The 12,261-nt window shown below is 34.6% G+C and overlaps 1 protein-coding gene across 4 annotated transcripts in view; it reads left to right on the plus strand.

The window, feature by feature from the left end:
- Positions 1-12,017, plus strand: part of LOC136847807 (uncharacterized) — a 24,278-nt gene extending 12,261 nt beyond the window's left edge. Inside the window, exons 2-9 of one of the 4 annotated variants that reach the window (XM_067119725.1) lie at positions 1,141-1,228; positions 5,263-5,366; positions 6,624-6,747; positions 6,935-8,515; positions 8,827-8,878; positions 10,225-10,341; positions 11,095-11,521; positions 11,791-12,017. In XM_067119725.1, the coding sequence (XP_066975826.1) occupies positions 1,174-1,228; positions 5,263-5,366; positions 6,624-6,747; positions 6,935-8,515; positions 8,827-8,878; positions 10,225-10,261 (1,953 nt within the window). In that variant the 5' untranslated portion in view covers positions 1,141-1,173 and the 3' untranslated portion in view covers positions 10,262-10,341; positions 11,095-11,521; positions 11,791-12,017. Of the gene's footprint in view, positions 1-1,140; positions 1,229-5,262; positions 5,367-6,623; positions 6,748-6,934; positions 8,516-8,826; positions 8,879-10,224; positions 10,342-11,094 lie in introns of all 4 variants that reach the window. The other 3 variants (XM_067119724.1, XM_067119726.1, XM_067119727.1) reach the window with 3 other exon arrangements.
- Positions 12,018-12,261: the final 244 nt, after the last annotated feature.

The raw sequence follows: 12,261 nt of genomic DNA on the forward strand, positions 1-12,261 counted from the left end.
ATATATATATATATATATATATATATATATATATATATATATATATATTATATATATATACATATATAATATATATATATTATATATATATATATATATATATATATATATATATATATATATAATATATATATATACATATTACATGTTTGAATATATAGTTATACACAGTATATATATATATATATATATATATATATATATACACACACACAGAACATACATTAATGCCGACACTTAGTTCTTAACAATGGTATATATATTATTTTCCAAAGTGCATGGTATTGGAATATCACACAGCTCTTGATTCATTCCGATAAGTACGATTTGACCTTGGCCAATGAAAACATCAGCCACTCATCTAGTTCCACTTATTTATGCCTGTGGTTGTGATCAGTTTTACATGGTAAGTGTACAGTATCTATATACAAATTAATAAATTAATAGGTACCGTATATATAAGTATAATAATTAATTTTTTTTCTTATTTCATAATTATTGCATGCATTTAAAAAAGGGTGACAATTCAACTTCTGAAGTGCTTCTATATGGCAGTGATTTCAAGAAAACCAGTATAACAGTTGATTATTTGCTTCTGGAAAACAAGCGCTCCCACGTATAATGTTATTATGAGAATTAGTTTGTTGTTCGAAATAATCCCTATCATATTCAGCTTTTGGGATAGAAGTGTTATTAGTTATTTTGTTTATTTTATAAAAAAATTTTCCATCTAGGTTAATTGTCTCTCGAATTCCGAGTTTGGTTCCTTTCAAAAGTCGATTTTCTTTCGTCCTTTTCCCGTTCAGACCGTTAGTATTTCTATGAGAAAACGGCTACATAGCAATCAGGATTGTTACTGATGGCGGTAACGTGGTTATTAGTGTTACTGTATACTTATTGCTTATAAAAATTTTTTTTTATTAATATAAGTATGAATTGGGAGTTTTCTTTTCCAATATAAATAAGGGAAATAAATGTTTTATTATTATTATTATTATTATTATTATTATTATTATTAATTAGGACGTTTTTCCCAATATGAATAGCTTAAGGGAAATACTGGTTTTCCCGTATTGTGTAACACGAGTGACTGCTGGAGAGTAAGATACTTTATTATTTGTCGGTGTTTTTCTACTACAGATATACTGAGCTCCCCATGAAGACCAAGCAGAAATGAAGGCTACGTTATTCACCCTTTGCCTTTTTGTATCTCTATTAGTTAACAGAGGTAAGACTGGTGATGGCACCTTGCCATTAGCCTGTAGGTATGTACCTTTAATGTTTCATGCTGTAGTCTGTGTACTGTATACACACACCTGAATTCTCTAGAAGGTTCATAGTGGTAGGTGTAAAGAACGCCTCACATTCCTGGAAAATAATTAATGTTAGTCTCCATGTTTGGTACTGTTGACATTATAAATATCATGCCTCAGACTATGTCACATGTAGTGATTGTTCATTAAATGGCTCGGCGAGTCAAATATTTTTCATTTAAAATTTTTCTGTTAACTACTGGATAAGTGTCTTGTTTAATTCATTTTGCATGAGCAGTGTACTTTTTATCGTGCACATTATGTTGATCTGCTATTTCTTGTTAAGACTGGGGTAAACGTGGATTTTGTAACACGTAGACTGCCACTTAGAAAGAGTCCTCATGATATATATTTCTCTTGCATTCCTCTCTTTTGCAGAATATCTTCTCGGCCGCCTTTTTTATTATTCCATGCTTTGACATTACAAGTCGTGTTACACAATAATAATGATAACAGTCGAATGAGCATGAAATATCTATATTGCTTTTGTATCATTGATAAACATAAAACAAATGGTTTTGCTGTTTTAAACTTGGCTTCTGTTTTCATTTCGGGTGGACGATGTAAAAAAAAAATTATTATTTTTGAGGATTCTTGGAAGTAGAAAGGTCACTATTTCTTAGGAGACACTGTAGCAATCAGTAGCTCCAATGTTATCCAGATCTCAAATTAATATTCCGTAAGTGGTTTCGTAACACTAATTTAAGTTGGATTGTGGCCTGGTTGCCTCAATTTTTTTTTTTTTTTTTTTTTGCCATGAAATTGTTCGTCCTAGGTCTGTTCGTGCTGTGCTGCCTTTATTTCGATTTCATACACCATTAATTGTTTGTATTTTTTATATGTGAATTTGGAAGGGTGTTGGTGCTAAAACAAGACTACTACTATTTTCATTAAAATGTGGCAATTATAATGAAAATAGGATGAATTTTTAAAAATTTCAAATGATAATAAACGTAACAATAAAGCACCTATATAGATGTCAAATTTTATGATGTTTAAAGTTTGACAATGGCTTCCAGAATGTGTAATGTTGCTTCATGCTAGGCGGACTCTGAATGCTAGGAGATTTCCCGTTTGTGTTTTCCTTTCTAAATACAGTAGTAGATGGAATTTTAGACGTCCATGCTTTGGGTTGGAGTTTTGAACACGGCAACATGATTTTACCTTTCCTCTATATTCACTGTCTACTAAAACGTTCTTTCACTTTACTACAAGAATAATTTTATTATGCATTTGTTGATTAAGGTGATTTGAAGTATGAGTTTTCATCAGATATGTTAATCGAGGCGATTAAATATCAATCTGTATTTTCATTTAATTGCCTTACATCTGGCGGTCTTAGTCTGAGCCTTCGTTAATGATCAGGGGTGACACTGGGGCACTCGTCAATACTTAGAAGCATGATTGGGCCGTAAAGAATACAAAGACCATACTGGCGATATTTGGATGAGGTTGTTATATTTATTTTCTAATATAAAGACTGAAAATCATTATTGTTGTTGCTGTTAAAATGGATCTAGTAATCATCGTTGGTCTTTTATTTGTCATTGAAACAAAATAAAACAATAAAAACATATAGAGAGAAGAGGCTCTGCAAATAATACGAACACATTCGTGTCGATATTCATGTTCTTTCAGGCAATTTGATATTTTCATGGCCTCTGTTCGTGTAATTAGATTGGCAGATTGCAATCAGGTAATTACCGGATTGCACTCTGCCAATCTAATGACGTCTCTTCAATCTTCACACTTGCATATGCATCTTAGTTGAGACCAGTGAGTTGATCTAAGTTCTTTCAGCTTTTCCATTTAAATGGGCTGTGCGGTGCTACTTAGTGATTTACACGCCTTTAATTACCTTTCCTGTCGTGTGATTTTTTAGGAATGCATCGGCACTCCTCTGTGGAGTTCATTTTGAAAAAGTTTAGCAATTGCGCATTCCCTGAACTGGCGTGCATAGATATAATTAACGTCTCTCACTGTGAGACTCTAGGGTGGCGTAGATAATCCTCTCTTGACCTGATGTACGCAGCCCTTGTGCTTTCCTTGGGTGTCTGAATTCGAACAGGCCTCCAGATTGCCAAATCCTCTTCTGTCTTCCCTCCTCATCAAGCCCTCTGATGTAGTATATGTCAATCAAGTTTAGTTTTGATTCCTATTTAGCTTGTAGTTCTACACCGAAACCATTTCATGTTCCGCTATCATCCAGTTTGTGTAGCATGAGAAATGTACAAATGGCAGAATTGTAGGCTATTCTACTGTCAACGTAAATTTGAATAAGTTACACGTAACTCAGTTCTTGTATATTCCTCAGGACCAGTAGATTCTACATATACTTTTCGTTATGTTCATGTTATTGCAGTTTCATTGCATTATATTGTCTAACATGAAATATTTTAGTTCTATTACTATCTAGTATAGAAAAGGAAATAAAACATTTAACAAGCATGTTAACCCCTCTCTTAACATTTGTAGCAAATAACTTGGACTGAAGCTCTGCAGTGCAAGTTACAAAGGATTTGTATAGTTATTTCTTTTCATAAGTCCTGGGCTTGAAGCTTGATAACGTAAATGGGCAAATACAGAACTTTTTTTTATGAACAAAAGGGAATTCGTTCATTCGTCAGACCCGTTCATGGGCTTGTCTTGAGTGCCTCTTTTAATTCCTTCCTGTATATACTTGCCTTATCCAGCTTCACAACATGCAGTATGCTTCATTTATATACTTTTTGTATGGAAACCGGTAGTCTACATGTAATGACCTCAGCGTCTGTCACAGAATCCTCAACAAGACGGAACTGCAGAATTGCTTAAATTTTGGTGTCAGTTTCGAATGCACAGCGGTAACGTATGTATCATAAAACTTACGCAATTCTTGCTTGACGCCCTATGTAGTTTCTTTGCTTAATTCATTCTAGTCCTAGTTACGTGACATCCATTCCTTGGTGTACTGTTGTTATGTTTTAGCATGTTTTCAGTTCTTGATTAACTAATACTAGGCCTACACCCTGTCTTAATTCTTCATGCCTGTTTCATTACAAGTAGAGCTAGTCATGTTTTTGGTCTAACTTCTCATTTTCTGTTAGTGCTAATCTTAATAAATATTTAGCTCCTTCTGGGGGTTACCCATGGGGTTCTTAATTCCATCATAAGTCTTACTTGTGCTAATGTACAGAATTCGTTATATTCCTACATTGCTTCTGATAATGCTTGTCTCTCATCACGTACGTAACTCTTAATTACTGATGAAGTCATGCTCATGCAAGTGTTTAACACTTTCTGCGTACATGCTGAACACTTGCTAGATCTAATCTGCAATTTTGCTTGGCATCTACTTTTGCTGATGTGCTTAATATAATTCTTTATACTGCTGAGCTTCTGAGCGCTTACCTTGAGTATCACCATTCCTAATTCATACTTGGCCTAATGTTTTCTCCGTAACCCTTGTATATGCACAATCTTTCTGTTTGTTTCATGTTTTTCGAAATTATAAATCTCGTTTAACCGTTTCCTGTTCTTGGCTCCACACATCGTGTAACGGAAAGCGCCTTGTATCACACCTATTTTTGTGTGTACATATATGCAATTTTCAAATTTTTGTTTAATCCCTTTTTTTCGATTAGTTTCATTCATCTAATACACCTCTTCTGTTTGAATCCAGTTGCCCTTTGCTGCATATTTTGAAATTATTTCCACTTATGATTACTCTTATGTACTTCGTAATTCTTGTCTTCTATTACGTCATGATTGTATTTCTTTTGCGTGTGTTGCTTTTATTGTTATGGATTGTGGTTATTAATGCCTGAGTTAACGCCTACGAAAAAGTACATCTTATATTTAACTCCCCATTTAACTGCCTCATCCGACTTGAGGCTTTCGTAATGCTTAACTCTTTTCATTACCAGTTTTTGCTATAGTATCTTACTGTGGAATCCTTTAATGCCACCAGGAATCGGAGAAACCGTGAAGGTGTTTGGAATGCAGACTGATAACTGGGCAGTCCCGACAATAGACGTGGTAATTCGGTATAACCTCTCTCAAAGAATTCCCCCGGTAAGAAAACGCATGCTTTAGTTTTTTTCGGATATGTCAGGATAATACTAAACTTATCGTAATTTTTCTAAACACCACGTAATGTTTATGGTATAAAAATACAATAAAAAGAGGATTAACCACTCGCATCACACCTGCATATCTTTACACGTGCCATTGATACATATTTTGTTTTACGTTTGATAGCCCTGTCTGTTAAGCAGAAAAAAAGTCAATAACTTCTTTATAAATTTCTCTATCTCTTAAATATATGCTGTCGTGTGGAAAGTAATCTCGTGATATTTACCTATGTAGTCGTTACATAGGAGCTGAGGATTTAGATCTACGTGTGAAAATTATAATTCAAGATCAGATTATTAATGAATGTCAGTGATAATGAAATGTATTGTTTTGTGGTTTTTGTGTTATGCGAAGATACCATCAGTATATTGTACACTAATGTTGCCTCTTCACATCAACAAAATACTGTACATGACATCGTCGATGCACAATCAATGCCCTAATTGTGGTTCTTATCGTGATTCGGAACATTGTCTTGACAAAGACAGCAAATTCTTCCCCTTTGAAAGAGTTCGTAATTGTGTACCTTAGTAGTTCAGAACATAATTCATTAACATTTCAGTAGTACCACCGACAATAACAAATCATTAGTCCTAAGTCTCAGAACAATAACGTTTATCTTTATCGTTACTTCCGTTGATGATAAAAGAAAAATGGAGAAATTATTACAGGGTTTTCATCCTTTTGTATGAAGGAATGTGTTTGTGTCCGTTGCTTGTTACAGTTACAAGATTTCCTCATTAGCATCATAATTATTTGTAATTATTATTCAGATTAAGTTGCTAATTACTCATTATCCAAGATAATACGAGTAGCCTATCTATTTTATGTACATAGCCTGAGAGTGTCAGTTATCTGTATTCTGAAAAAGTGAAGTTGTTGAATAGACTGCTGGTATTTGTTTAAAAATTTATTACCTGAATTGGAAACACAGGAAGGAAACCTTCAAAGGTAAATAAAAACCGTGCCAGTAACATTACTTTGAGAACACCAACGCTTAAATATTAATAAAAATATTAATAAAACAGTTTCAGCACTACCAAAACTTAGGAAAAACAGCACTGTGAATACTCAGAGAAATAAATATCTTTGTAATTTGAACATGAAATACATTAACTTTGTTACATACAGGTCCCCAGGGAATGATTGGCCTTAGTGAATCGAGAAGTATAATGATTGCTTTAATTATACTGACAGGATGAGACTGGGCAATACACAGCCTTCAGTATATGTTATTGGACAAGGCCCACTACATTGGCACAGTACGAGACTCACGTTTCTTTGGCAACTTCGTCACAAAAGAATGATGTCTTGCATTTGTGTAAGTACTTGTGCACACATTAATTACTGTGTACTCTCATTTTGGAAAATTTTGCTTTTGCTGACTGCAATGTACTGTAGTGTGTAAATATTTGGATCAGAAAAGCAGGAAAATGGCAGTCTTAAAAACTTGTAGACTGTTCAGAAATTTTTATTTAAAAACTTCTTGACAAGGTGTGTATTTTCAGATCGGAGAGGAAAGCAACATGGATTTTACTATAATGGCGTGAGGCAGTTTGGTTTCATCACAAACTTCACTAGTCCTGTTAGGCTAAATGAGTGGACTCATTACTGTCACATTTTTAATGAAGGATTTTATAAAGGATACATCAATGGAGAGAAGAAAGCAGCTGGCAAAGTTGTTAGCGAGAAAACCATTGCTTTTAATGGAATTATTACTTTTGGACAAGAGCAGGATATGCTTGCTGGTGGATATGCAGTTGACCAGTGTTTCAGGGGGTACTTTTCTCAGTTCAACATCTGGAAGAAGGTAATCACTGAAGGAGAGATCTCAAAGCAGGCTGCTTGCCAGCAACTTATCTTAGGGGATGTATTTTCTCTTGATCGAGAAGATATAGAAGTATTTGGGGCAACTGTTGAAGAAGTTGATATTAAAGAACTCTGTAAACGAGAGGTAGAATATGTCATATTTCCAGAAACCCGTGACATGGAGGAGTCGAAGCTCACTTGCAGAAGAGTTGGCTACCATGTTTACAGTCCTATTAATCATGCAGAAAACCATATTTTATACAATAAATCCAAGAAATTTATCAAAGAATGTAAATCAAATTACCATCTTTGGATTGGCATCACTGATGAACAGTCTGAAGGAGAATGGCACAAATTTACTGATAACACCATTGTTAAGGATCCTCCTTTTGAATTATCAGAGCCTAATGGTGGCGATGGAGAGAACTGCGTATTGATGTTCCTTCCCAGTGGTTTATGGGTTGATACCTCTTGTGAAATAGAGTGGTACGCGTGTGTGCCCTGCGAAGTCAATCGTACAACTCCTCTTCGGTTGAGAGGCTTTTGCTTTGAAAATGAAGCAGAGACCTTCTATGAAGTCCTTGGATATAAAGGAGGTAAGCCCCTAATACATGGTTACTATGGGTACATGATCTTTAAAACCTCTGAAAGGGAATGGCAGATGTTTGACACAACAGTTAATGAAACGGTTGCTATTCTTCCAGCTTATTCTGAGGACTTCTATCCAATAGGACGCAGACACTGGAAGCTAGAAAGATCCATGTGCAAATACAAATCTGGTTCTTTTATATATTTAAGCCTCACAGTCTGCGACAACACTCAGTTCAGCTGCTCCAATGGTGATTGTATCCCAAAAGAAAAACGTTGCAATGGCAATGATGACTGCTCTGACTTTTCTGACGAAGATAATTGCACTTTAGTCACCTTGCCTCCTGGATACAGAGTTGAGCGTCAGCCAGACAACGAAACAAGTGGAGAAGCCCTCCATCTCACTGCTGCTGTTTATATTTTAAGATTTGTCGAGATTAGTAGCCTTCAGCAAACAATCAACCTTGAAATAACCATTGAAATCATGTGGAGAGACTCCCGTTTGAGCTATCTCAATCTGGCAGATATATCGGATGCTAACAAGTTATCTGATGAAGAGATATCAGACATCTGGACACCTGATGTCAAATTTCTAAATGCATATAATGGAAAGACGGAAATGTTGGAAGAAGAAATTAAGGTGAAAAAATTTGCCCCTCCACTGGAGCAAAATTTCAATGATGTCATGATGGGTAAGTTGATGAAAGGGCAAAAAATTAATACTTTAATTATAATAATGTGCTGCATATAAATACAGTAGAAATCCATTGTAGTGTCAGTCAGCAAACAAATAAAGATACTATAGTGTATATATATAATTTGAAGAGACATACTGTACTTAGAAATCCAGTTACTGTATTGGAATAGTTTATGGGTTAAGTGTATTATTTGCAGCTGTTTTGGAAAAAGTGAATACAGTATATGTAATAAATTGCTCTGTGAAGTTCATCAACATGCAGATTCCATTACCTTTCTTGTCATGAATTTTTCTCTTTACTGACAGATTATGTATACAGTGGGGAATCAGTCAGCCTGATACAGAGAAAGCGTCACAGGTATGCATTATAAAAGTGCAGTCATACTGTCTTTATTTGTATGTAAAATAGTGTGACTTGTTTAAGTAAACAAGGCCCAAAATAGTCAGGGTATCTGGGCCAGTTTCTTGGAAAAGTCCTTCCATATTGTACACAAAAAAAAAAAATATTACTGTACTATACAGTATTGAGAATTTACTATATCAAAATGTTGTATACCGTACATTAAAATTCCCTTTTTTCGTTGGAAGTTTTTGAATAGCCTGATATTCTAAGTATTAACTTTCACATTAAGTGGAAAAGTTCATTCAGATGTTTGTATTACGTGTATGGCATAATTAGGTTTTTGAAGGATATTGTAATTTGCTGTTTATACTAAAAAAAGAATGAAAACTGTGGAAACGTAAAAGATATCTGTCTTTGCAGTGGTCGTTTTATCTGCCACTTCGACGTTTTCTACTATCCGTTTGATGTTCAAAAATGCTTCATCTTGCTTCAACTGGTGTCTGTGCGAACGAACTTAGTCACTTTTGGTAAAAACATGGTCAGGGTCCATTACAATGAAACAAGAAACCTGCCAGAGTATTTCTTGGGTAGTTTCAAAATTCTTGTAACTGAAACAGGAATGAAAGAGAGCTACAGTACTTTACAGGTGAACATTTTCAGGTTCATGGGATGTGTTGCTGATTTATTTTGCTGAAACAGTGGAATGCCGTCATATCAGTGGATGTTTGGTGTTTTGTCTTGATTTCATATTTAGTCTGTACTTTTTTTTTTTTTTTAATGAAAATTTGCAGCTGATTTTTTCCATTCAGGGTAGTACAGAATGATTTTAGTGTCTCTTATCTGCATTTACCTTCAAAATGCATGACCCTTTGGTGTTAATAACATTTTTTAGAGGTTCATTTGGAAAGCAAAATTTTAATATTTGTCTGCCGTTTGGTTTTGTCATTGCACTAAGGTACTGAATGGTTGTACAGTACTACACAAAGTGGCTTGTCACCTTTTCAAGTGGGTATTTCACATGTTGACTTTCCCCCATAACCCTTTAAAAAAAATTTTGTTAGCTTGATTTGACTTCAGATTTACAAGCAAATGGACAAATCTGAAATCATTGTTCATTTGTGGCATTCGAGGATTCAACTTCTTTATCATTACTAAAAGATCTCTATGCTTAACCTTCATAGTTGATGCTTTCTGCAGTGTACACAATAGAAAAAGAGATTTTGATTTCATCATAGATAAACTACAAAGTTGAATATAATTTTATGTTAAGAATTAGAAGAAAATTCTTGCTATCAGTGCCCACATAGTAATAGTTCAAATTGCTTGCTGTTCCTAATATAATACCATTATATTTTCCCCAGGTTCAGCTGGAACTACGTAGGCGATGGACAGTCATAGTCTTGAACGTCTATCTTCCAACATCAATGTTGCAAATAATAGGATATTCCACTTTATTCATAGATTTTGCAACTCTGGATGTAAGTACGGTTTGGATTGGGTGCAAGTACAGTTAGGGAAGTTGTATAATTTAGATTAATAGAACAATGTAACAGTCTCGGTGATTATCCAGAGTGATGATTGAAGATATTCAATTTCTATTATCTCTTGGTTTGTAGATACTGATACTGTAGCTGGTGTTGGCATAGGAGTTCATTAGTGTAATGTCATCATAAAAAATAAACGCAAAATGAATATTAACTTTATGATTTTAAAGACAGTAGCTGCGATTAGTACTTGTCCCCCTAGCACGAAGTTCGCAATATAAATAACCCACACTTGTAGTTTTCATGCCTTCGTATTCTGATATTTCATAAGGCTCCCAGAATTCAAGATTGATTAGTTTTCTAGAGTGTTTATCATTCTGGGCTGTTTTGGCAAGAGTTCATAACACTGTAGCTGTATTTAAAATCCAAGCTGCCATTATTTGGGAGAACATAAAGATATGATATTCAGTATCACATGATTTTGAGATGAAGAAATTGTCTAAAGTAAGACAGGATTCATCAGATTTGTAGGATAATGTTTAAGATAGCTAATCAAGAAATACTAAAAAATTTGGAAATAGGGTTTTTCATTCATATTTCTAAAGAAAGATATTTAATAGTTCACAAGCCTAGTCTCCTGATTGTCATACAGTACTTGTTTTCTTGAACAGAACAATGATGAAAAATAACCAACACTGAATGTGCAAGTATGTAAATAACAATTCTAAACATATTTTCTTTCACAAGGTTCGGTTAGCTGTTAGCTTGACAACTCTGTTGGTGCTGTACACGCTGTTTAACAACACTTCAGATTCCTTGCCAGTGACTGCTTATGTTAAAATGATTGATGTTTGGTTCTTCTTCTGCATTTTCCTCTTATTCATCACAACAATGATTCATGTCATAGTTGAATGTTTAAGGAGGAGGGACACGACCATTGTTGTTCATCCCCTCTATAAGAAACCGAAGACAAAGCAACCTACGCTGAGAACGCCTCATGCTTGCAACTTTCTCTCCATTGTTCGTGCCTTCATCTTACCATCAGTGGTTGTTTTATTTAATATAATCTACTGGTCTATGCTTATTCTAGACAGGGAATAGTTGTGCTGCATTGTGAGTTCAGAGGCAGATTTCATACTGACAAATTGAGTATAAAAATAATAATCTTGGAGGTGTAAGTGGAAGCTTTGATATTTTTAGGAAATTAGAAAATTGCATGACAGTGCTTGAAAATTAAAATGTGAAAAGATCAGAATGACAGTTACACAATTTTAATGTGTTCAAACATATATTGTGAAAACTAATTGAGACAACAATTTTTCTTTTCGAATTGATAACGACTGTAGATATTTTAGCCATGTTTTGATTACCTGAAGTTCCTTAGTCAATTTCATATGAACATTGTATATTTCCAGTTATTGTGGCACTTTCTTATTTTGGCAGACCTAGAAAAAGCAGTCAGGAAACGTGTAATACAAATAATCATTTCAAGATTTATGCATCAAGTATGTTCAGGAAATCTCTCCAAGTCCAGGTACTTATAGTTTACCATTACTTCAGGTGAGTTGTTCTTTTGTAGAATAGAATATGTATACAATTTAAGCCAAAGGCCAGGCTCTGGGACCAATGAGGTCATTCAGTGCTGAAATAGAAATTGACAGTAAAAAGGTTTGAAAGGTGTAAGAGGAGTACAACCTCACAGTTGCACTAGGAGTCAATTGTTAGGAGAGGGTGGAAAGTAAGATGAAAGAAAGAGAATATGAACCGAGGTACTGTAAAAGGAATGAAAGGGGTTGCAGCTAGGGGCCAAAGGGATGCTGCAAAGAACCTTAAGTAATACCTATAGTGCATTGCATGAGGTGCACAGATGGCACTACTCCCCTACGGAGTTTGTTCCTTTATATTACATAATTC

This window comes from Macrobrachium rosenbergii, chromosome 17 (assembly GCF_040412425.1).
Source record: "Macrobrachium rosenbergii isolate ZJJX-2024 chromosome 17, ASM4041242v1, whole genome shotgun sequence".
NCBI lineage: Eukaryota > Metazoa > Arthropoda > Malacostraca > Decapoda > Palaemonidae > Macrobrachium > Macrobrachium rosenbergii.